This window comes from Tiliqua scincoides, chromosome 3 (assembly GCF_035046505.1).
Source record: "Tiliqua scincoides isolate rTilSci1 chromosome 3, rTilSci1.hap2, whole genome shotgun sequence".
NCBI classification, from domain to species: Eukaryota; Metazoa; Chordata; class Lepidosauria; order Squamata; family Scincidae; genus Tiliqua; species Tiliqua scincoides.
The window spans coordinates 76,512,534-76,536,730 of NC_089823.1; the positions used below are offsets into that span (position 1 = coordinate 76,512,534).

The window sequence follows — 24,197 nt, forward strand, 5'->3', positions numbered from 1 at the left end:
AGGCCTTCTAAGCTCTGTTTTATTCTGATATGATGAATTTTACTCTTTATTTGTCACTCTGATATCCCACCCTTCCTCTGAGCAGCATACTAAAAGCTTTTCACTGTATTCTCACAACAATGCTGTGAAGTAGATAATGTCAATAGGTCATGACCTGGGCATGGCTGGGACACTGTGAGTTTCATGGTCACAAGTTGGAATCACATTGGCCAGATGAGACATTGGTCAAAAGTTCATGCTTATCAGAGCAACCACCTGGCTGACCATTCCCTGAACCTTCAGTACCTGTGGCAGTGGTAGTGCCCAATGCCCTGTCAGGAGAAGGATGGAGAGTGGTATGGAGACCTTGCAGCAGGATTCTGCCTCAGAGACCTCAGCAACCTGAAGTAAGCACTGAATTTATTAGCAGGGATTTAAATCCAAGTCTTGTCCATTCAATACCAAACCTTCATCCACTACACCACAATGGTTCTCACTACACTTCAGTGTCTTTGATGTAAGGATGGAGAGTGGTATGGAGACCTTGCAGCAGGATTCTGCCTCAGAGACCTCAGCAACCTGAAGTAAGCACTGAATTTATTAGCAGGGATTTAAATCCAAGTCTTGTCCATTCAATACCAAACCTTCATCCACTACACCACAATGGTTCTCACTACACTTCAGTGTCACTTTGATGTAAGTATGCATACAGAAGTATATGCCTCTCTTAAGCTGTTTGAGTACCTAGATCGGCAATTTTCAATCTTTTTCATCTCACACCACACTGACAAAGGCATTAAAATTTTCAGGGCACCCCATCAGTTTTTGGACAATTGACCAGGCAGGCTGCACTGCCTGTGGGGGGGGGGGGTTATCTCACATCTCCCAATGGTTCAAGTAATGAATGACCCTCCCCCAAACTTCCAGGGCACGCCTGCAAACCATTCACGGCACACCGATGTGTCGCAGCACACCAATTGAAAATCACTGACCTAGATCAATAGGCCATCTCCAAACTGGACCTGTTTTTGTGCCACATGAATATGTTGATTTCTAAAGACAGCTTATAAAAGGCAGCAAGCAGCAAGATCCCAAGGTCAAATACAACCAATACAGAAAGGTCAGTAGGAAAAATACAGAATACAGTTGCTTGTATGCCCATGACTGATTGGTTACGTTTGACAGCTCTCAGCTTCATGATACTGTTAGACACAGCTGACTGTGAAATCCTACATCAAGAACCTGACTTTTCAGTACAGCTTTGTTTAATGTGCTATGGAGAGGCAACTCTGGGATCTGATTCATGCTGAGATGAAAAAGGAGTTAAAACAGAATATTTGAGGGTACAGCAATGAGGAATAGAATGAAAATACTTTCCATAATGTGAATCTACATATAAGAACTTGGTGCTAAATTTAGTATGAACAGACAGTTTTGTGATATGTTCCTGAGTCAACTAAAGAAACCAGTCAAATCAGTCTTAAATGACCTTCAAAAAGCAAAAGGGAAACTCAGAGGGAAAGGGATGAATAAGGCATAAAAAGGGCAAACAATCACACATTGAAATAATTTCTTTGATGAACCAAAGTGCTGAAAAAGAATGGTACAAATAAGATACGCTTCCAGCTTGCTTGATACTAGCATGTGTGAAGGGGGCGTGTTTTCCCCATTTGCCAATTTCTTGCTGAAAATAACTGGGACTGAGGAAATCACTGCTTCAGGGACAAACTGCCACTTCCGGAGGGAGTTTTTCAGCAGCAAAATGGTTTGTGGAGAAAGAATAAACCAGGAATGTCAAACTAATTTCATACAGAGGGCTTAAGTTAGCATTCGTAGTGCCTGTTGAAGGCTGGAAGTGACATCATTAAGCAGGAAGTGAAGTCATTAAGCAGATGATGGCCAGAAATAAGCACTTTGTTCTCACATTAAACTCATGAACTGCAAATGAAAGAAGAGAAAATGTGCAGCTCTTGTTCAAGTTTTCAAGATATGAGAGAGTCCAATGATCACACTGGGAGAGCACAACTATAAAGGGGACCAGATACATTGTTTCCGGGGATGCATTCGGCCCACAGGCCTTATGTTTCACACATCTGCAGTAAACCTTCCTCTCCCCACACATTCACAACCTGACCACATTTCCCACCCCCACCAGCTGTCATTATTGAGCAGGAGTGTTGGGATGTGCTGTTGGAAGCACAGCCCTGAAGCATGCATCTGCAGACATATCTAATTTGACCTTACACTTAGTAATACGTACTACTACTCATCCTGCTATACCTATTGGATCTATCTTACAAAAAGCAACATGTAACTTGAGCAAAATTAAATGATTGGGAAGCCTAAGACCATGTGGTTTCAATATCAAATAGGATGCAATGACCACTGATTCTCTTTTCGAATTAACTTATTGCACCCACACCCAACAACAGGTCTCCTAGTACCAGATTATATTGTTCAGAAATTCTAAAGGACTCAGCAATCAATGATGGAAGTGGATTGTATAATCTCCTGAAACTCTCATAATGCTATAAAATACTCTAAGGGCGCAATCCTAACCCCTTATGTCAGTGCTTTCCAGCACTGGCATAGTGGTGCCAATGGGACATGTGCTGCACCCTGCAGTTGGGTGTCACTCACAGAGGCCTCCTCAAAGTAAGGGAGTATTTGTTCCCTTACCTCAGAGCTGCATTGCCCTTAAGTCCATGCTGGAAAGCACAGACATAAGGGGTTAGGATTGTGCCCTAAGACAACCATATTAACTGACAAATGCAGAGCGTCATAATGCTTTCTGTTAGAACTATTGAATTCTTCAGTTTCACTTTAAAAATAAAATTCACTTAGCTGCAGTCTATGCCTATGACTCATCTTTGAAGGAAAACACACTTTATCAGCTATAAAACCAAAGCTCATCCAGCAAGGAATAGTTGGAGCAATGAAGGCTGGTGCCACAAACCTGGTAAATGAATGGGAGCCTTTTCTAAATCATTGGATTGTGTGCTGCACTGGAAATATACATACATGAACCATGTCATGGGATGGTCAGACATGATTACTTCCTATAGCAATGACATCCTTCTTTAGGAAGCTGTTATAATGGGGAATAAACACAGCACATGCCCATCCTACATACTGCCTGTATGCAAACGTTACCAATCTAGTGTCTTGCAATCCCAAACTGCAATGTTCATGTGTGAATCTACCCTTACACTCACAGTTGCACCAGATTGTTATATTTTTTCTTATTTGCCCAGGATTTTCCTGGAGAACGCAATATGAGAAGCAGAAAATGGCAGAGTAGGGAAGGAAACGTGGCATTTCAGGAAAGCATGCCACTCCAATTGGTGAAGAACGTTGTTACTTTTCTCTCTCATGCAAATAATTAAATAAAAAGGCAAGTACTTACTGATCTGATTTGTAGATGAACTATAAAAGGCATTGACAGTAGTTGGACTAGTAAACCACCTGTTGAAATAGTAAAAACAGGTTAATTTATGTGGATTTATGAACAATAGTACAGTCTATGAAAAGAGGCCAGCTGAGAAGGTGCAATTATTTTTGCAAAGCAAATATGTTTCCGTAATTCTGCATTTTCCATCTGCAGTACTGATCAAAAAAACTTGCTATTGACGATGTTTTAAGTGACTATCATTAAGTACAATATATCTGTGACTGAAAAAATTTTTGCTGGTAGGTTCCAATCAATATGAAGAATTTGTTTCCATCACTCCCCATATTCATGGTTGTATTTTTGGACTCTTCAACCCAGGGATGGGCAAGTCCAGTGTGGCTTGTGGCAAGTCAAGTCACGCAACTCCGCCCCCTGCAACTCAACTCAACTCAACTCAACTCAACCAACCAATCAATCAATCAATCAATCAATCAAACCTTTATTAGGCATAAAAATTAACACATAATATCTCTAAACAATCCAATATATAAATATATGTTAAAAAGCAAATAAAGATAAAGGTTAAAACACAACAATTTACTTGCGCGGTAACTCCAGGTTGCTTAGGACCAACAGATTAGCCCTCTTCAAGTTACTCAGGTGTAAAAATTTCGCAGCTGGAAGGGTCACGAGTTTAGAATCTCCCGCTAATAAAAATTGTAGGCAAACATTCTCAGAAAGACCTTTTTTAGTTCTTAATAATGGGAGAAGGTACTGATCTCTAGGCACTTGATTGCCAACACAGTGCAAAACAATGTGTAAAAGAGAGTCTACCTCTCCAAGGCCACAGTTACAGACTCGTTCTTCCTTCGGGGCATTTCTAAACCTGCCAAGTAGGTCTTTAGAAGGCAACACATTGCAGCGAGCTAATGTAAAAGCCCTCCTTGCGAAGGGGCACTCCAAGAAGGTCAGATACTTTGGTTGTTGACCAAATGTAATACTTAGGTGGAAATTCAGGGGCAAACATTTTTTTTTGTGCTGCACCCAGAATCTCTTGCCTTTCTATATCAGTTAATCTTGTTATCAGGAGCCTAATAGAAACCTCAGGTGTAGCAGCTCCTTGTAGATCTGCCTCGAGGCCCATTTGTCTGATTTTCTTATAGAAATGAGCTAAGCAGGGAGATAACAGTGGGTCAGACAGTATCCCTTTTAACAAGGGGTTTTGATCAGCCCTGAAGCACACTTTGGCCCAGTATTTTAAGAAACAGGACCATGCTAGAAACTCCAGCCTATATTGGCCTGTCTCCAGGCAGAGTGCCGCATAGGGAACGCAATGCGGAACACCTAAGACTTTGTATAAAAAATTTGAATGGATCTTTTCAATCAAATCATTTAATGCTGGCATCCATATAGGAATGCCATACAAAATTTGAGGTGTAATTTTAGCATTAAACGCTTGGAGAGCAGCTGGAACAAATGAGTTACCCCAAGAAAAGAAAAAGCGGGTTATAGCCTGGACAACTAATTTGGATGAGTTAATTACTGTGAGGCGATGGGAAGACCAGGAGTGCCGGTAGTGGAACTGGAGACCAAGATACTGGAATTCCTTGACTTGTTGTATTGATTTACCACTAAAAAGCCAAGACTGCGGTTTCCAAGAGTGCCCAAATACCACAACCTTGGACTTATCATAGTTTAACTGCAGGGCGTTGTTGGTAAAATAATCTATACAGGCGTTAACCAGTCTCCGTAATCCCATTTTAGTGCGAGATATCAAGGCCATATCATCCGCAACTCAACTCAAAAACAAATTAAAACGGGCACTTTCCAAGTTACCCAGAGCATTTTCACAGCTCAGAAAGCCTCAAGTCACAAGTCATTTCCTTTAAAAAGCCAGCCGTGGGGAAAAAAATGGAACTGCTGCCGAGGTGTGTGTGTTGGAGTTCTCTTTAACCACTTTCCTGCTGTCCCCATCCCATCTATAAACCAGGTGGGAGAGGGTGGGACGGACTGCGTGAGAGCAGGGACACAAGCAGCAAGAGGGAAGAGGGTCACGAGCAGCAGCTGCCAGGTTTACCAGGACTTCCCAATCCTCTGCAGCTCTACTCAGAAGTAGTACCATTGCAGTCGGTCATTCAATGAGGCTCTATCTCCCAAGTAACAGAGCCCACCACTAGCATAGCTAGAGGTGGTGCAATTAACTAAGTTTTGCAGGGAGCCTCACTTCAGCTTGCAAAGCATTACGTGTTGCACAGAGCCTCACCACAGGCATGGTGGCCTCCTCCCCTTTAGAGTAGGGGCGGAAGGTGAGGCAGAACTACCCCATCGTTGTCCATGGAAAAGCACCGCGGCTGCCCCACCTGCTTACACCTGAGAGGGCTCTCCTTACTCCTGAAGAGGCTTTCTGTACACCTGCTTTCTCAGGTGTAAGGAGAGCCTCCTTGGGTATAAGCAGATGGGGCCGCTGCGGTGCTTTTCCATGCACTACGATAGGGCGGTTCTGCCTCACCTGCCACTCCACACTGCATATCTCTGCTTCAGAACCGTTTCAGTCAGTTAACGGTGAGACTCCATGCAACATGTAGTGCTTTGCAAGCTAAGGTGAGGCTCCCTGCAAAACTTAGTACTTTGCACCCCCTCTAGGTATGCTACAGGAGCCATGAGGATGGAAAGCATGATTGCTATGAACTGCTTCCTCCCCCTCCCTGGGCTTCGCCAGCCAATTCTAAGGCAAGAACCCCCTGGGTTCCCCTATCTCATCCAAAAAAAAAAAAATCAGACCGCCCATCCTTTGTCCAAGGATCATCGGTTCCTATCAGACAGGCAAGAGAGTCCGTTCCTGCCTTCCCCCCATGTAAAAGCAAAACATTACCCCTTCCCTGTCTCCTGGCTGGAACTTCTGTGCTGCTCGCTTGATCTGAATGATGGCTCCATGAAGTCTTTCACATGCCAAAAAATGTAAGTAAGCACACCCAGAGACAGACAAACTTCAGTGTGCATGTATGGGGAATCAGTGCTGAGTCAGGTGGCCTCAGATTCACGTCAATGCCCAATTCAGCAGCACAGGTGACTCAAATGTACACATGTCAGCAAAAATATGTTTCTTGTGACTCGGACTTGAGTCACCTGACTCGAGTTCCCAACCCTGCTTCAACCTATAACCTTCAAAGAGGAATAGCCATACCCCAGTGCCTGTTTGCATACAGATGGGTCCAGGCAACTCTCAGCAACTCCAAGTAGATCACGAATTCCTACTGAAAGCCTAGAGAAGTTACTGCTAGTTATTACTGACAGTCCCGAACTAGACGGATCAATGGCCATATTCACTATAAGGCCCAGCATTTCTCTTTCCATTGATGCCAGCACATCAGAAATCATCCTGGACCGTGTGAGCCATTTTCCTACTTCCTTATTAGCCATCAACCTTTTGCCCGTGACCCTCTTTGGTTCCTGCCACATGCTCTCCTAAGATCCCTGCCATTCAGAACGCATAGATTAATTTTCTTATCTGCTTCAGATTATCAAGGGTCACCCCACTGAGACAAAGGTGATGCTGTTCCAGCATATCAAGAAGACTGTTTCTCATTCCCATGGCATAACAGTGATAAGTGCTGCTACATTCTGTTTGTGAAGCTTTATGCTGCAACTGATTAAATCCCAGCATGATGGCAACCCACCTGCTTATGGCAGTGCCAAGAGGCATATGCCACTGCACCCCAGAGCAAGTCATTTACCTTTATTTCATGAGCCCACTATGAAATAGCACCAGAAATCTATAACCTTTCCAGTTTCCTTAATTATACCAGTTTGTAATTTCTTTAATTAATGCTTTTGATGACCATTCTGGTTTTATAATCTTTTTCTGAGAGTGATTTTTAAACGGCAATGTATATCCATTAATTCAAAGCCTTCCCCTTTCTTTATGTTCTCTAATGAATAGGGGAGCTGGGAATTAATCCATGAAATCCTCACAGAGCAGTGCCATGTGACAATCTCAAATATCCATCGTTATCTACGGAAAATTACCATTCACTCCACAGGTTTTCTTGGGGGAAAATGAACACGCATTGTCTCCTTCTCCCCTGCCCCTCCCCAAGCCACAAGAAAGGATTTCTCATAAAATGATAAAATGGTAGATATATTTTTGTAAGATAATAGATGCCAGAAGATGACTGACATCCATGCTGAGGAGCCAGGAGAAAACACTTAGCAGGGTTGACTGAATTCCAATTTCAGAGTCATTTATGGCAGCAGCCAAATAAACTAATTGGAAATGCAGCAGCACAGCCGCTTATAAAGAGGTGCCCTTACACAGGACAAACTGAATGACTTTTGCAATGACCTGCAGGACACAGTTGAAACACTGAACTTTTTTTTTAGTGGAAATTCAAAATGCCACTGCACATTTCAAGTCTCTACCATGGTTTCAACCTTTGACATCCCCCTTCATTCATAAGGGCTTCAACAGTCTTGAAGCACTCTGCCCAACTTCCTCGAACACATAACGTTTTTACCAGGTCTAAGCAAAAGGCATAAACAAAACTGTGCTCCAAGATCCCCTCAACAATCGCTTTTAATGCTTGAATTTGGCAAGCAACAAACATTCACAAGAACTGAAGTTTTGATTAAGGCCACAATCCTATACACACTTTCCTAAGAGTAAGCCCCATTGAATATAATGGAACTTACTTCTGAGTAGACATAGGATTTTGCTATCAGATAGCTATTTTTTCTTGGTCTGTTTCCTCATGAACCACTTCTTGCTTGACTGCACAATCAGCTTGCTAATGAGGTATGGGGAGGTGGCCATCTGAGGAAAATGGTTGCAGGTGCCCTTGCCCATTTTTACTGCCTGCTGGCCACCCACCCACTTGGCTTTCCTGACCTAACCCTGTCCCGGCCACAGCTCCTCCTGCATCCTCCTCTTCCCACATCTGCAACTTTTAAAAAGCAGAGGGTTGCAGAAGACAAGGTGTGTGGAGGAGACCGATAAGAGAGGAGGCTGGGGCCTATCAAGGCCCAGGACTGGGACCTATCAAGTCTTAGGCGCAAGTTGCTCACACCATCCTGATGCTGTTCAGTGTGTCTACAATAGCATGCCATTGGAAAGTACCTTTAGGGCCCAATCCTATTAGGCCACTATGCAGTCAGAACTCATGCTCTGCAGGTGCAGCAGCCTTTCTGGTGTGGCAAACCCCAAAGCACTGTCACACACAACCAGGCCACCACTGGAAATATTTTTTGCAGGGCTCCAGGTTCACAGCCAAGGTCAGTAGAACCTTAGAGATATAAATAAAATTTATTGCACACTTTATATCTCTATGGTAGAATGGAAAGCAATCAAATGTTGGCGCTCCAGCAGCACACAACTTCACAGCTTACTCTCAGGTAAGGGCATATAAGATTGCAGCCTTAGTGATGATCCTTTGCCATCCTCTGATTTCAACACATGGAGTTGGATTCTGATTTTTCATGCTTGCTTCCCTATGTAATTAGAGTTGGAAAACATCCCGGAATAATTTTGCATGGACAGATTTTGAAACATAGATTGCTGACAAATTATGTTAAATTCCTAGCTTAGTAGAGAGCAAGCAGTTTATATAAAGAGATTTATCTGTGCAGCCCTAATTAGACTGTTATATACTGAGCATTTTACTGTAGGATTCAACACTGAGTTTTCAAAATAGAAAGAGAAAATTATGAAGGAAAATTCTTTTACAGTACATCCAAAATTAGACAGCAAGGCATATTCAATGAACAAGAGTACAGGTGGCCAAACTATAGTTAACTTTTGTTCTAATATAATTGCAAGATATGTAGCTTTGCTTATGACACCAGCTTAATCACACACAATGGCTTGAGTACTGTAGAAACCCTTCACAAAAAAAACCCACCTCAGTGAGACTATAGTTTTAGGATTGTTACCACACACACATGCTCATACATGCACACTCAGATTTGTGTGAAACTTGGATCTTTGGGTAGTTCGTTCATGGTACACCCAATGGATATTGGTGTTCACAAGAGACCCAGCTATAAGTTCACACACAATAATATTATTAAAGTGGAAAATGTGCAATAATAGAAAGGGGAAAATTCAAGATTGATCAATAAACAAAAGCATTGTTCGTTGCTAGTACTATGGATGAGCTGCTACAGCGTCTTAAGAAAGGAAAGGCAGGAAAAGATGAAGGATAGTTGGGGGGGATGGAAGGAAAGATGTTAGCATCTCATATGAAATGGTTTATCTACCCAGATAAGCTGTGGGGTAAGGAAGGGACAGCAGGTTACTGCGTTGAACGAAAGAAAGAAAGATACAGTCTGAAAGTTGATGGAAAGAAAGCAAAAATTCCAGTCGAGGACCACGGTTGGGACAGGAATTCCCTATAGCAACTGTAGGCTTGGAGTAAGCCCCTCAATTGGCTGTAAAGCACTTTGCTCACTTTTGGCAAGTAAGCTAGTCTCTCCTACCATACTAATTTTCTTAACTGACACTACAGGTGGCTGAAAGGAGCCCCTGTACTCCTGGGCATTCCAAGACTTTGGGTAGTTGGGTGTTCGTTTAAGGAACATTTAAGTATATTGGGGAGTCTGACGCTGACCTTTGGACTTTCACCTTAACCAGTTAAGAGCCAGAAAAATCATTCTGTTCACTGCCAGCTTGGTGGCACTGGAGACAAAAAGACAGAAAAGTGGAGTTAAATGCCATGTTTCCTAATTCATCTCTGCTGAAGTGGTTTCTAGGTTGAGATACAGGTGCTGTGAGAAGTGAAACCAGAGCGTCCAAACAAGCTCACAGGGATGGACATGAAAAACATAAGAGACAAGGAGAGCAGTGCAGGGAGAGTCACTGGAGAAAGGGAAGAGAAAAAAAAGCTGCTGCTGGCACTGCTACCTCCTCACTTCCCACCCAGCTGGTCCCTTAGAAAAATAGTTAAGTGGGCAAGGAAGGAAGGAGAGCAGTGATACGGAGTCTGCCATATTTACTTACCTTCTACTCCAGATTGCTGGCTCCTTCTCTGTTCCCAGTCTATTTAAGATAAATATAAAGAGTGGAGTATGCTGCCTGGAAGCATATTTATTTTAAATAGGATGGGCACAGAAGAAATAGGTGGCAATCGAGAACTTAACATAAAGTAGCCATTTTCAACCATTGTAATGTGGCACTTTGGTGTGCCACGAGTGTGCCACAGGAATTTGGGGGGAGGGTCATTTATTAGTAGGGCCAATGGGGGATGTGAGCCCCCCACCAGCAGCATGAGGTGCCTTGTCAATTGTCAAAAACCTGATGGTGTGCCTTGACAATTTTAGTGCCTTGGCAGTGTGCCGTGAGATGAAAAAGGTTGAAAATCAGTGACATAACGGTAAAGGGGCAAATTGCCCTGCCTCCCCCTCCTTGCTCACATCTGGCTGCTTTCCTAAGCAACTGGGTGTGCATGGGGAGGCAGCAGCAGCAGCAGTGGTGAGACACATACAAGAGAGTGGAGGAGGGGGCTCAGAATATGCATGCTGTTTTAGGCAGTGCTTTGGCAGTCGAGAATTCAAGGACTAACCACTCCAGAACAGTCAATGGCATCAGCTTGAAAGAGGGACGCCCCATAGGAAGTGTGTCTTTTTCAAAAAAGCATGCAGAAAGAGATTTAAGCCACATTAATGCGAAGATTGTGGGGGAAGGATGATACTAAGCAATCCTTGAAGGAAAAAAATTAAATAAGCTGAATTGTATTCTGCTTCGTGCTGAGTTGGGAAATAATTCTGTTCATTTTAAAGTATACCAATGAAGGGGCACAATTCACAGGGGGTAGCCCTAAAGTTATATATTTCAGGGATTATCTGCCAATTTCACCTTTGGTGACATTTTCCATCAGCCTAAGAACCTCTTCAGGGTATATTAGTGCAGCTAATAGCCTCTTCCACAAGAACGGCAGATCAAGGGTGTTTATCTCCTCTTTTCACAAAGGAGTAAATGCTTTTTTCCCCCCACCATTCTGGAAATTCATGGTGAGCTAAAAAGAATGGGTTTTGCTGATCCATGATTCTAAAGAGTCTCAAAATGATAACTTCAGGGTACCTTTCACAAAGTAGGCCTGCATAACAATTACAACACTGCCACCACCATTGCTCAGACTTTTGAAGGGCATCATAAATCACACAGGCAAGGATTCTAATTAATATATTCTTCTGCTTGCTGCCAGGCATGCCCCCTTTGCCTCACCAAATGTTATCAATATTGACCACCAGATGAGAAGATACTTGATTTCACCCACCCACACCTAACAAGATGATCAGCATTGTCAAAGCTGTTATTGCTAGCCATGTGTTCAGTTAGCCTGCATATGGAGAGACATTGTACCACATATTTGTGCTGTTTGTGTGGTGAAGTTGGGAGAGGGTTCTCTTAGACAACATCTCCCTGTATTGGAGGCAAGATCTAGAATCCTCTCGGACACCAGGTAGGACACAATCTTTGTTCTGCAGTTCAATTTAGCAGAATGCAAGAAGGAATTACGGTACTTAGTGCAGGCGGCAGGTTGCCAAAGGTCCTGGGGCAAAGCCCTGCAATGGCTGCCCCACCAAGCTTACCAGTGTTGAGCAGTAGTAGGCAGTGGCTCCCTCCACTCTCCTGATTGGCAAACTGGGAAAGATCAATGGTAGCTGGCTGGTACTGGGGAGTTCAGGGTTCAGCATGGTCTGATGGGCTCACTGATGGATATGGGTTCTCAGCTAATGGGGTAATCCTTGAAGCCCACCACCAGAAGATATTATGAAAAACAAGACATGGATCCTAATACATAAAATAATAACAACTAGTATTCACAGGTGGCATCCATTGATTTCTTGGTTTCGAGAAAGCACTGAATGACAACAGACTGAAAACCAGCCAGCACTTTGCTATATGTACAAAATACATTGACGTAGGTCCACCTCATATTTCTCATCACCAGACCTATAAGGCACACCCTCTTTGGCAAAACTGCATCACTTTGGAGACTGATCAGAGTCTAAGACTGATGACCATTTGGAAGCACAATAAGATCTTTTTTTAGAGATGCCTTCCAGCTAAGGCACATCTTGAGTTACAAGTCAAGTTTTTGGATGGAACGCACTCCAAGTCTATGGAAGTATGGCATTTGTTTAACTTTTAAAAACTATCGAACAGAAAGCAATTATCCATTAAGCCCATGCATGACTGCTATTGACAGCAGCTAACTATGTTACTAACATTACCCCTTAACTACTAAGCTTCTTTTTTTGATGAAAAATTTAATGCACAAGAATGCCTGTTGTATCATTCCAAATTGCCACAGCTGCCAACAGAAATTCAATTTTAATTACAATTCAATTACAGATAGTGTTTTTAAAAACCCACACACACACACAGAAACATTAAACATCAGTCAAAGCTAACCACTTTTAAGTCCCATTGATTTTAATGGGGAAGATTTAAGCACATGCTTAACTCTTGTACTGAAATCAATGAGGCTTACAGTATTTGACTTTACCTGGATTGTGCCCTAAGTGTTTGTGCTCCCTGCATTTTAACTCTGCAATTGAAGCACCAGGTCAAGTCATCCCTAATGCATTCGTTGTCTACTTACTCTGTTTTGGGAACTTCTCGTCTCAGCCAGATGAAATCAGACTGTGCAGAGTTCTTACGGGTCTGAAGTACATTGCCGAAATAGTCAGTTTCAGAAAACTTCATCTGGGAACAGAACATAAGGATTATGCAAGTACAGTTGAAAGATCCAAAGGGGAAGAAAAACTCTAGCATTCATGAGGCAAAAAATAAAATAAAATCAACACCCTGAATCACAATGTTCTTATTTTGAGCACAAATTCATTCACACAACACAGCTTTTCAAGTTAGATTTTCTCCCACTGCAAGTGTGAACACAAAGTTCCCATGCCTTCACCTTTTCTTTAAGAATTCTTAAACAGCCTTCGTGGAAAAATGTTCCCCCAGTGGGCATTTCTTTTGTTGTAAACACAAATAGGATTACTATAGAGCAGCGGTTTTCAAACTCTCAGGGAGAGTTTGAACCGCAGTAAGTCTTGGTGGGGGCGGTGGGCGGGGGGCTAAGGGGGCTGCAGGAACTGGAATGCACTCACCAGTCCCTGCAGCAGCCATCCTGGGGTGCAGGGAGCACTGCGCAAGCCTCTGCAGGGCTCCCCAGGTTGTCAAAAATGTAAGTGGAGCAATCACGCTCCACCTCCACAAAACTGGAAGTGGAGCACAATCACTCCACTTTTACTTTTAGAAGCCTAGGTAGCCCTGTAGTTGCTCATGCAGGGCTCCCCACACCCTAGGATGGCTGCTACAGGGACTGGTGGGCGCATCCCAGTCCCTGCACCCCCGTTAGCGACACGATCCTGGGGATCACATCGCTGCCTCCTCACTGCCCCCACCCCTTCAGGGAGCACAGACCAGGGCCTTCAGGCTGGGGCGTTGTGACGCCCCAGTTTGAAAACCACTGATATAGAGAGATAACTATGTCAAGGGTGCATATTCATGCTGTTGTCACGTGTGGCTCACTCAGGGATCAATTCATTTTCCTTGTCCGCTTGGAAGAGCGGACTTCCTTCTCAAGAGTTTGTTGGGGCCTGCGTTCATTGGATCTTTACCATTCTGGTGGCACTGCATTTCCCTTGGTCTGTCCTACAACGTGGATCAAGGCACGTTCACCTACTCACAAGTAAAAGCACATGTGTGAGTCCGTTTCGCTTTACATGGGGCTCAATACGTTTTCCCTGTCAACTAACAGCTTCTCAGTTTTGTGCCCCACCAAATTGGGTTGTGACCCATCATTTGAGAACCACTGCTTTCAGCTCCTCATTTCTTCCACCCCCTCTTCCTTTTCCAACCTACGGAAAGAGGAGAAGGAACAGTGGGGGCAAGTAGGCAGACAGAGATGGCACTCCCTCCAGTCTGCTGTCTGAGGCAAATGCTTCAGTTGGAGTAATGGATGGGCCAGCTCTGAGGTACGGAACACATGATAGGAAAAGGTCCTTAAGAAACTGGGTCCCAAACCATTTAGTCCTTTTAAATATCATAACCTTTACTGTGGTTCATTTCGATTCAGAAATGAGGCCAGAAATTGCTTGATAAGCAATGCAGTTCCTGAAGCACTGGGGTGACATACCACAGAGCAGCCTCAGTTAGCAACCGGCTGCTGTTGCATTTTGCACCAGACTTGATTTTAAATCCCTGCCTAAGGCATGCTTGAGCAAAGAGTTAATAATTCTGACAACTGACAAGGATAAGCTAAGCCAAGGTATACATTCAAACATGAGAGGTTTACAAGCAAAAAAAAATTAAGAATTGATCTTCCCCTGGAGTTTTAATACTCAAAGCAGCAGTGTTTATTTATTTATTTTCAAATTATACCCTTCAAGGGCTAATAAATATTTTATTGCATGCTGGAGACAGTTGCAAAATATGACTGCTGACAGTGTGGGTGGCTCAGATAACTAGTAATTGAATCCACCTCTAGGTCACTGGTTCACACTCAGATCATGCTAGTAGGAAGGGAAAGTCATTAACATCTAATTACTGTTAGTGACTTGTTTGAAAATAATCAGCAGCTTAATGCTACTTCCAAAATCCCCAGGCGACTCCAGAACAAATAAATAAATAAAAAATTAAACCACCTCCGCACACACTTCAGTGGCAACATTTTCTAAAGCTGCTGCTCTTTTGCAACCCAAGAGACACATAATGACTTGGATACTATAAAGCTGTGCTTTTAAACACGGGTTTATGTGTGCACATGAGGCAGAACTATCTCGTGCTGGGATCCAGTGTAGCGGCCAATGACACAGCTCAGTGGTTCAGTAGGGAATGAAGAGGGAGATGAGGGTGAAAGGTGCAACAAACATCACTTTTATTGAGGGGATAACAGTCGTAGGGAGGGGGAATCAAAATTAAGTAATTCAATGTTTCTTAGCCATTTTACATAGCTACTTTCTAAGCGCAAGTGGTTCCTATGTACAAAAACGAGAGAGAGAGGAGGAAATTCATAAAAAAGGGGTGTGTAATGGCACAAGCAAGGAAGGGAAAGAGAGATGGCAGAAAGGCCACAGAGATATTATATTTTGTGTACCAGAACTGTTTCAAACACTTTTTTACATCTGCAGTCAGGCCAGATTAGGATAGAGGTCCGTATCTGGATAGCCATTTGTTCTTACTGGTTAAGACTGCACTTACGCCCACTAGGGCTTGCTCCCCTAATTTTCCAAGATTAGTATTAATCCAGGTGGAGTAAAGGGCTGGAACTAAAATTGACCTCCTTGGGATTTTCCATGCCATTTTTGTTTGATATGGGACTGGATCAGGCAGGAGTTAAGATTAAGCAGCAGATCATTAACATAGAGCACCAGGAAATTAATAACGTCAGAAAGTTCTGTATCAAGGAGGAGCTGCCCAGGCACCCAAACTTTTCCAGTTGGAGATTCCAAGCCACAGAAGGGTGTTTACATTGGGGCGGTGTGATAGTTTGCCCTCAGTTGTAGTGGAAGGACACTTTCAGAAGGTTCCATTCTTAGAGTGACTGTGTCCTTGTGGGGCAAACCAACCAGAAACATGTTTTACTGGACTGCGATTTCTATAAGGATATAAGGTTATCCCTTATCTCCCCACTGTTAGAAGGGTTGGCCAAAAGCCCGGGTCAAGATTATAGACACTCTCTTTTATCAGATTCAAATCCAGATGTCACATAGAGGGTGGCTAAATTTTTAGCCGCTGCAGTTAACATCAGGAGGAAAAGAATAGATTGTGGCCTGCTAAGCTGTTTATAGAGGAACATTCATATTTTGGGCAATTTTTTATCTCTATATGGGTTAGAAGATTATCAGAAGTAACTTTAAAAAAAAAATCAGTCATTGTATTTAGATTAATCCACTATAACTAGACTAGACTTAGGGTTCAGTCCTAACTTGCGCTGAAACAGGCAAGCCAGGAGGCTTGCGCTGTATCCAGCACAGGATTGTGGCTAGCAGCGGCTTAGCCAGAGGCAAGGGAAAACTCTTCCCCTTACCCCTGGGTAAGGGCTGCTGGTTCCAATGGGTTTTCTCAGACTTGTGCCACCTCCTGAGGTGGCACAAGTCCGAGGAGAGCGGAGCGGCTTGATTCCGCTCCGTTCTCCCTGGGAATGGGGGTTGGGATTCGGCATAACTGCCGGATCCCAGCCCCACCTCCCTCTCCTCACCCGCCCACCCCCAGGGTTGCCCATCGCCCTTCCTCCCCCTGCCCAGGAACTCCTCCCTCCCTCCTCCCCCCTGACCCACACACGCCTACCTTTTCCACTTGTGTTTACAGCACATTTGCGACTCTCCCAGGCCGGTCCAAGGGTCTATCTAAAGGTTTGGATTGCACCCTTAGTCTTATTTATTTTTAGTATTTTATGTTGACAAGAGCCGATATGAGGATGCTGTGATGGGTTGTATGTATGCTCAGTGGTATATTATGGAAGTATTGACATTTTTATGCTGGTCGGTGACCGTAATAAAACTGAACTGAACTGATATTATGTGGGTTATCTAGAGAAACCTGGAATTGAAAACTGGAGGTTTTAGGATGTTGGAAAGGAGGGAGGAAAGAGGAAAGCTGCAGGAGTGGAAGAAAATTAGGGAGGAGGCTGTCTGTGGTTCAGACAACAGCAAAAGACCACGGTGCAGGGGCTGCAGAAGCTGCAGGAGGCTTTCTGTGGTTCAGACAACAGCAAAAGACCATGGTGCAGGAGATGTAGAACCCAAGGCAAACAGCTTAGCAGGGGTCCCACCCCTCCCAATGTACCTGCACACGTGGCAGCAGTAAGCCTGGGGATGATGGCACCTCGCACAAAGTGCAGCCCCCAGAAATAGATGGTGGTGACATGATGACATCACCACCAATTGCTTCCAATGGGCCAATTTTGGCCCAATCGGACCCAGGGGTAGGCAGGTGGGAAGCAAGGGAACTCTGCCAGCCTCTGCATGGATGCTTAACTCCATGCAAAGTGCTGGCTGTGACTGCGGGAGACCCATCCCCCGCTGTAGGGCTCAGTTGTGTCAAACTGGCAAAACTGGGTTAAAGTTGGCCCTGCATGGCTCGATAGTGGTTCTCTCTAGCCTAAACCAAGAACTATAGGCAAGGGATGATTCCCTCAGAGAGCACTTGCAGAGTCTCTCCCACTGAATAACGGCCCAATCCTGAACAGTGCGCACTGGCTTACCACTGGCATGCACTGTCACATAGATGCCGTAAGGCATGTTTGCGGGCCCTACCACCAGGGAAGCACTGGGCTACTGCCAGGTGGCCTCCAGAGCTCCACTGCTCAGCAGTTGCGCGAGCAGCAGAGACGTTAGTGGAGGCGTGGGGGAAGGTGCAGAGGAAGCATTCTGGGGAGGCGGGAAGTGGGGAGAGGCATTCCAGGGAGAGGGAGTGGGGAGGGAGAGAGGTGACGCACTGCCCAACATGGAGGTTCTTGATTCTCGGCCGAACTTTGGGTTTGTGATTAATTGAGTAGCCCCATTGTGGGACTACTGTCTTTACCCAGGGAAGGGGACAAAGTCCCCTTCTCCTGAGGAGCTGCTGGCGGCTGCCTGGAGTGTGCACAATGCAGCAGCAGCCATTTTTGGTACTGCTGCAGCCCCGTACACCAGGCAGCTCGGGACTTGGCTTTTAGTCCTTTTGCAGCCCAATCCAATTAGGGTCTACCACTGTTGGATCTAGCATTCATTATAGTTACATTATACCACATTTCTGTTTTTTTGAAGGAGGTATGGAAAACATGCATTTTGTCAGAAATTTATTTCCACTTCAGGATGCCAGTTCAAATCACTGAAGTTTTAGCATTTAACTGCATATTTTACTTCATTAAGTTTTAGTAGGGTCAGGTCACTTCCTCCTCTCAGCACAAAGTGATGCTCAGAACTCTCAGTGATGCCATATGATGTTCAGAACTCTGCCATTAACTCTGCCTGCTATTGAATACTGCTACCCCACCACACATCAGGGCCAAAGCACACCACTAAACCAAAAGCCCAATAGTAAGAATATGACCCCAAGTACTCCTGCAGAGTGCACGGTTTCACCAATAGCAATGTTATTGCTTCATATATTTAACATACAACTATGTCCATTGCTTTTTTTACCTCTTCATCATATTTCAAGGGACTTCTAGTTTTGTTTGAACTGACTACTCTGGAAAGAAACCAGACCTGATGTCACCTACTTTCTCCACTCCCAACTGCAGGCCTCTTTCTAGATTTGTAGGTGTTGTCTTGCCTGGCTTTAAATATCTGGAGCTGTAAAGTTTCACACTACAATGATTTGATAGGGTGTGAACATAAAGCAATAAAAGGAGTGACTTATCGGTTCCCGGCCTGCTTCAGCTACCACAGACAAAACTATTGCCTCAGCATAGGCATTGTGTGGTGTATTGGGGGCGAGATTTTTTCACCTCACTGAAATATTTGGCAATTTAGCGGTAGGGTTATGACTCAGAAAATGGATTGCGGTTGCCATTAAATTTGTTCCAGTGACACAGTTGACAGTGATCACTGCTTTGTGTTGCAGACAGATATTGCATATATTGCAAAACAAGTAGAACTATAAGACATGTTTAAGACTTCCCTTTATGTATTAACTAAGGCTCAGAGTAATTACTCATCATCCTCAATTTCAATTGAAAACGCTTTATTCTCCAGAGATGTGATGCTTAACAAAAGACTCATGTAAATAACGTGGGAGATTAAGCCAAACTCCCAAAATGTGCAACGCAAGGGAAACGGTTATAGCTAAAGGCATAGATTTAGAGAGCTAAAATGCAGCACTTAGGAAGTTAATATCCCTTTACTTCCAGTGGGAATTAGATATGTCAATGTGAGCCATTTATGCCTTGGACAATATATCCCAGAATCATAATTCCTCCGACAGCAAATTTCAATTTCAAATCAAAACCCGATCAAACAACATTGCAACCTAAATTTTCATCAAAGATACAGCATAAACATGTTTATTTTAATGCACTGACTTCTTTGCCTCTGGTTATTTGGGGAGTAATGAACAGGGTGGTCTATGCTCTGTGCATATATGTACGCATGTATGTTCACAGCTGTGTGCCCAGACAAAACCAACCAATTGGTTGGCTGCTGTGAATGGTGTTTATACAAATTAAATGACTTTCATTTTTAAACTCATTGCATATCATGAGCTGTGGGTTGTGGTGTTTTATGTTTGAGGCACAAATGGACAGGAGCAAAGTGGTTAGTGGTTTGCTTTGGCAAACAGTGACAGTGTTAGTGGTTTGCTTTGGCATAGGAAAGGCAGGATATAAATTTTTCAAATAAATAAACAATAAACAGTGCCATCATATGGAGTACATGGGGAACCAATAGACATAGCAACAGAAGACTGATAGGCCAGAGAAGAGGATAGATGTTTTAGGATTATCTCCTGGTCTATCTCTCAACTGGGATTCCCTTGGTGATTGTGCTGGCAACCCATTGATCACAGAATGCCAGTTCAATGAATGCCATCCTAGTATGCATCACTGAGACCTAGACGGATGCAGTAGCGTGGTTCAGGTGTCTCAGCTGTGTCTACCATGGTTCTCAGTGATGCAACACCAGAGATCAAATTATCCAATTGCTAAGGGTTGCCATAGACTATCTTGGTATTGTCTGTCTTTTCAAACGTCCTACCCAGAAATCAGTCAACTTCAAGTGCATGTACCTCATGGTGGAAACTGGAACAGGAGAAGGATTCTGTTAGTATATTATCAATGCCACTGTCTAGCAGTCCCCCTACCTGAGCTGATAGATGGAGATGGTCTTGAGTGTAGTAGTGGGAACCCTGGGCCTTCTTGCCTTGGGAGTCTTCAACAGTTGTGCCAAAGCCACCTTGTCCAGTGTGGTTCAGAATTTCATGGCCTCCATAGCAACATGGCCATGTCCCAATTAATATGGCCCCACACATATTGCAGGATGTACCCTTGATACCCTTGGGCAGGAGGTCTGGTCTTGGGCAGGAGGTCTGGTCTAGAGGGTAGAGCCTCCATTTGCCTGAAGATTAACATCCACAAGGTCGCCAGTTCGAGGCCACCGGCACCGTGCGACCTTGAAGCAGCTGGCAAGCTGCAGCTGAGCTGTTCCATCTGCTCGGAGCGTGGGAGGATGGAGGCCAGAATGTTAAACCAGATCGGAGTGTAACAGCTTGAATGTGGTGGTTCTTGAAAGAGAGAACCTTCTTTCAATTTGTAAAAATCCCTGCGTGGATTTAATAAGCCTGCCTGTGTAAACCGCCTTGAATAAAGTCTTGAATAAAGACCAAGAAAGGCGGTATATAAATACTGTATATTATTATATTATTATTTATTTTAAGCTAGGCAGGATGAGAATGTTTGATGAGGTTTCTCTGTCACACACAGATTGGTGGTGGTGTTTTTGCTTTCACTGTGCCACTCCTATCTTTGGATTGTTCTTACTAAGGTGGCTAGGTTTCATGGTCTTTTGTTCTTGCTTGTCAGCTGCCTTGAGTTATTTTGTAAGCAAGGTGAGGTAAACACTTAAAAAAATGACTTTTTTTTGTTCTACATCCTGACATCAAGGAAGAAGAAGTTAAGAGGCTTTGCCCACTGCTGACTCCCTACTCAGTCTCACCCACCCCCTCCAACCTTACAGCACTCAAATGGTCCTGGCTACACACATTCAAGGTTCTTTTTGTAGCCAGAAATGCTAAAATAAAATGCTTTTTTAAAAAACCAATTCTTAAGATGCTTCGGTTTAGCTCTCTAAAACATATTCTGTGGATTTGGGGAATGAACTCACAGCCCCACTGGCTAGCTAGACTGCACTTGCATAAAGATACCACACCAGTAATCTTTCTTATATTGTATTGCGCTTGCGGCAGTGAAGGCTTGCCATTAATAATGCATGAATTAGGGAAAAAGAAACAGGCAGACGAGAGAATAGGCTTCAGGGAAGATGGAGAGGAGGGAAAGAGGAAGATGGACAGAAACGGGTAAGGAAAGCAGTGCCTTTCTTGGTTCACATGTTCTTTGAGATTCATGGAAAAGGGGAGGGCCATCCACCCCCTTCTGCACTATATGAAGAGTACGCATATGCTCTTGCTGCCGAATGCTCCTTGTACTGCCCAAGGACTCTCACCACAAACTATAGACTAGGAAAGACACCAGAGAGAAAGATGGGCAAGACAGACAAGGTGCGGCAGGATGGGGAGGGATGTTCTCCCATAGCATGCTGACAGATTGTATGCATAGGTGACACCAGCCAAAATAGTGGTTGTGGGGCTCTGTTTTTTTAAATCAGGAAGTTGCTTCTTTATATGTATTTGAGAATTTAAAAATCAGCTTTACTGGTATTCAACTTTCTCTTCAACTTGATGCCTTATATAACCTATATGGTGAGTCTCTACAGAGCACAGACCTAATTTAATCTTTTTTTTTTTTTTGCTTGTTGTGCTTGTGCTTTATGTACAGCTGTCACAATGATTGCTCCAAACAAAGCAAAGCACAAAAATAATTAAAATGGTTCCATGTTCCAGAGAGACAACAAACAACTAGCAAGTCACAAACAACAAGAACAGCAATAACAAGAAGACTTACTGTTTTGATGTCTTCAGTAATATATGTGTCATTCATTATGAACTCAGGGTAGCCCACTTTTGCCAAAACTGCTTTTGCCTTTAGAAAGAAACACAAGCAAATGATGATGATGCTCATTTAAAACATGGTCCAGATGACCAACATCTCCACCTACCTGTCGCTCTGTCCCACTGCTGCTTAATCACGTGTGTGGTGTGGTTTATTCACACTGATCCTTGCACATAATTTAAATACTATATAAGGTACCATTTAAATAATGTGTGATGGGTGGAGGTGTTTGTTTCCAGATAGGATTACAGCCTTACCTAACACAATAGGCATACTTCTGAAAAAGGTAAATAACACCCATTTCAAACACCTCTAGGAGGAGTTCAGACTACTTCTCCCCCAACACACAACAGAAGGGAGAGAAGGTCATGTGTACATGCATCTCTCATCACATGATGAGCAGGACTGGTCAGGTATATCATCCAAAATGGCCCCATGATGTGAACTTATCTGATTGCATGCTTGTCATTTGTTTCAAAATCAGAAGCCCTATGCAGCTGTTTAGTGGCATTCTTCTCTATGCATGATGGGGGGAGATTGTGACCACAGAAGCATCCCCTGTCCGCTCTGCACATCTAATATCTATGAATACTGTAGAATGTTTGCACCGAGGCCTCCATGTGTGCCTGGCACCACAATGTACCTCCCCCTGAAATGGGTGGAGAAGAACGACACTGAATAGCTACACATAGCTACAAAACCACAACACTGTAAGGGATGTGGCTATCACTTGTTGCAATCTATTGCCGAGAAGGTACAGCTTCTTCCCATTCCTACATTTTATGGCTGTCATGATAGGTTTGTGCCATGAGCAGAGTGAAAACCAAAACCGCACACCGTAATAGAGTTTCCTGTGAGATAAAATGTCTGTAATATATAGCCAGATGGCACAAATGCATGAGTGAAAGACAAAAAAGAACCCCAAAATCCTCGTCACATTTTTTTTCATTTAGCAGGCAGCCCAGTATGGGAGGAGGAAAAATTCCTTCCTGAAATCAACTATGGCAACAAGAGCATATGGCAAACAATATGGCCAAATAAATAAAGCCACCTGCAAATTGTCCAGAAGATGAAGTGCTGGAACAGCCCTATACAGTATTCTGCATAATAGCTCTATAAAAGCAATCATTTCTATGCCTAGTAGTCTGGCTTAACCAGACATCATTTACATTGTACCTGATGCAAATATTCCTACAATCCAGATCTCATTACACAAAGAATGTAATCATAGGCCTGCACTAGGCATTGGGCTGGAACAGAGGCACAGGGTAAACGCAAGTTAGACTGGAGCTGAGGGCTTGTTGGAGTCAGCATTGACTCACTGAGAACCACAATTCTTGGCACCTGTATGGGAGTCTGTGTGGAAGGGATCACAGCAAAAATGCATTATTCTTGCTATTCCTTCCTGAACTCGTTACTCTTGTTTAGTGATGAAGTAGATTTTTTTTTAGTCTGTATTTATTCTTACGAAGAAAAAGATATGCTCCCAAAATTTGATCTTTCCATTATTAAAAGTTCCTCAGCTCCTAGGTCTCTATTTCCCACCTGAAACTGAAATCTTCTGCCTGTGACATCACAATTAATTGCTACCATGATAATTAAGATGTCACAAACTGAAGAATACAGGTGGGGAATTAGCAGCAGGAACAGATGAACTCTTAAGCAAGAAAGATCCCATTGTCATGCAAAGGTCCCCAGCGACTGAAAAACAATGAGAGACAAATGCTGTGCAGAAGAAAATAGGAAATGAAGCAAATGATAACTATACTGAATAGTTGCGTTTAGTTTCCATGAGGTGCATGTTCTTTGGGAAAAAATTTTCAGTGGAAGAGAGGGGAGGAAAAGAGGCATGCCACAGCATCTATTTTGATCATCTTATTGCTGTTTGGTACAGTTAGGTTGCCAACACTCTAGGACTGGCCTGGAGTTTCCAGGAATAAACATCAATCTCCAGGTGACTACTGAAAGCAATCTGGGAGATTTTAACAAGTCCTCCAACCATGTCTAACATTACATCATACCAGTGGCGTTGCTAGGGGTGTGTGGGAAGTGTAAGAATCACTGGGGGACGCTCACAGGGGGGGGGGGGAGTGTGACACCATTACTGGTCAAAAATTTTTAAAATATTGGTACTTTCAAATAATACCATCATGTTATATATCATTTGATGTTTA

The 24,197-nt window shown here is 43.5% G+C and overlaps 1 protein-coding gene across 1 annotated transcript in view; it reads right to left on the reverse strand.

The window, feature by feature from the left end:
* PHEX (phosphate regulating endopeptidase X-linked) overlaps positions 1–24,197 on the reverse strand; it is a 114,687-nt gene that overhangs the window by 20,521 nt on the left and 69,969 nt on the right. Inside the window, exons 13-15 of the mRNA XM_066621215.1 lie at positions 21,976–22,053; positions 12,970–13,073; positions 3,386–3,444 (exon numbers count right to left, since the gene is read on the reverse strand). Coding sequence (XP_066477312.1) covers positions 3,386–3,444; positions 12,970–13,073; positions 21,976–22,053 — 241 coding nt within the window. The remainder of the gene's footprint in view (positions 1–3,385; positions 3,445–12,969; positions 13,074–21,975; positions 22,054–24,197) is intronic.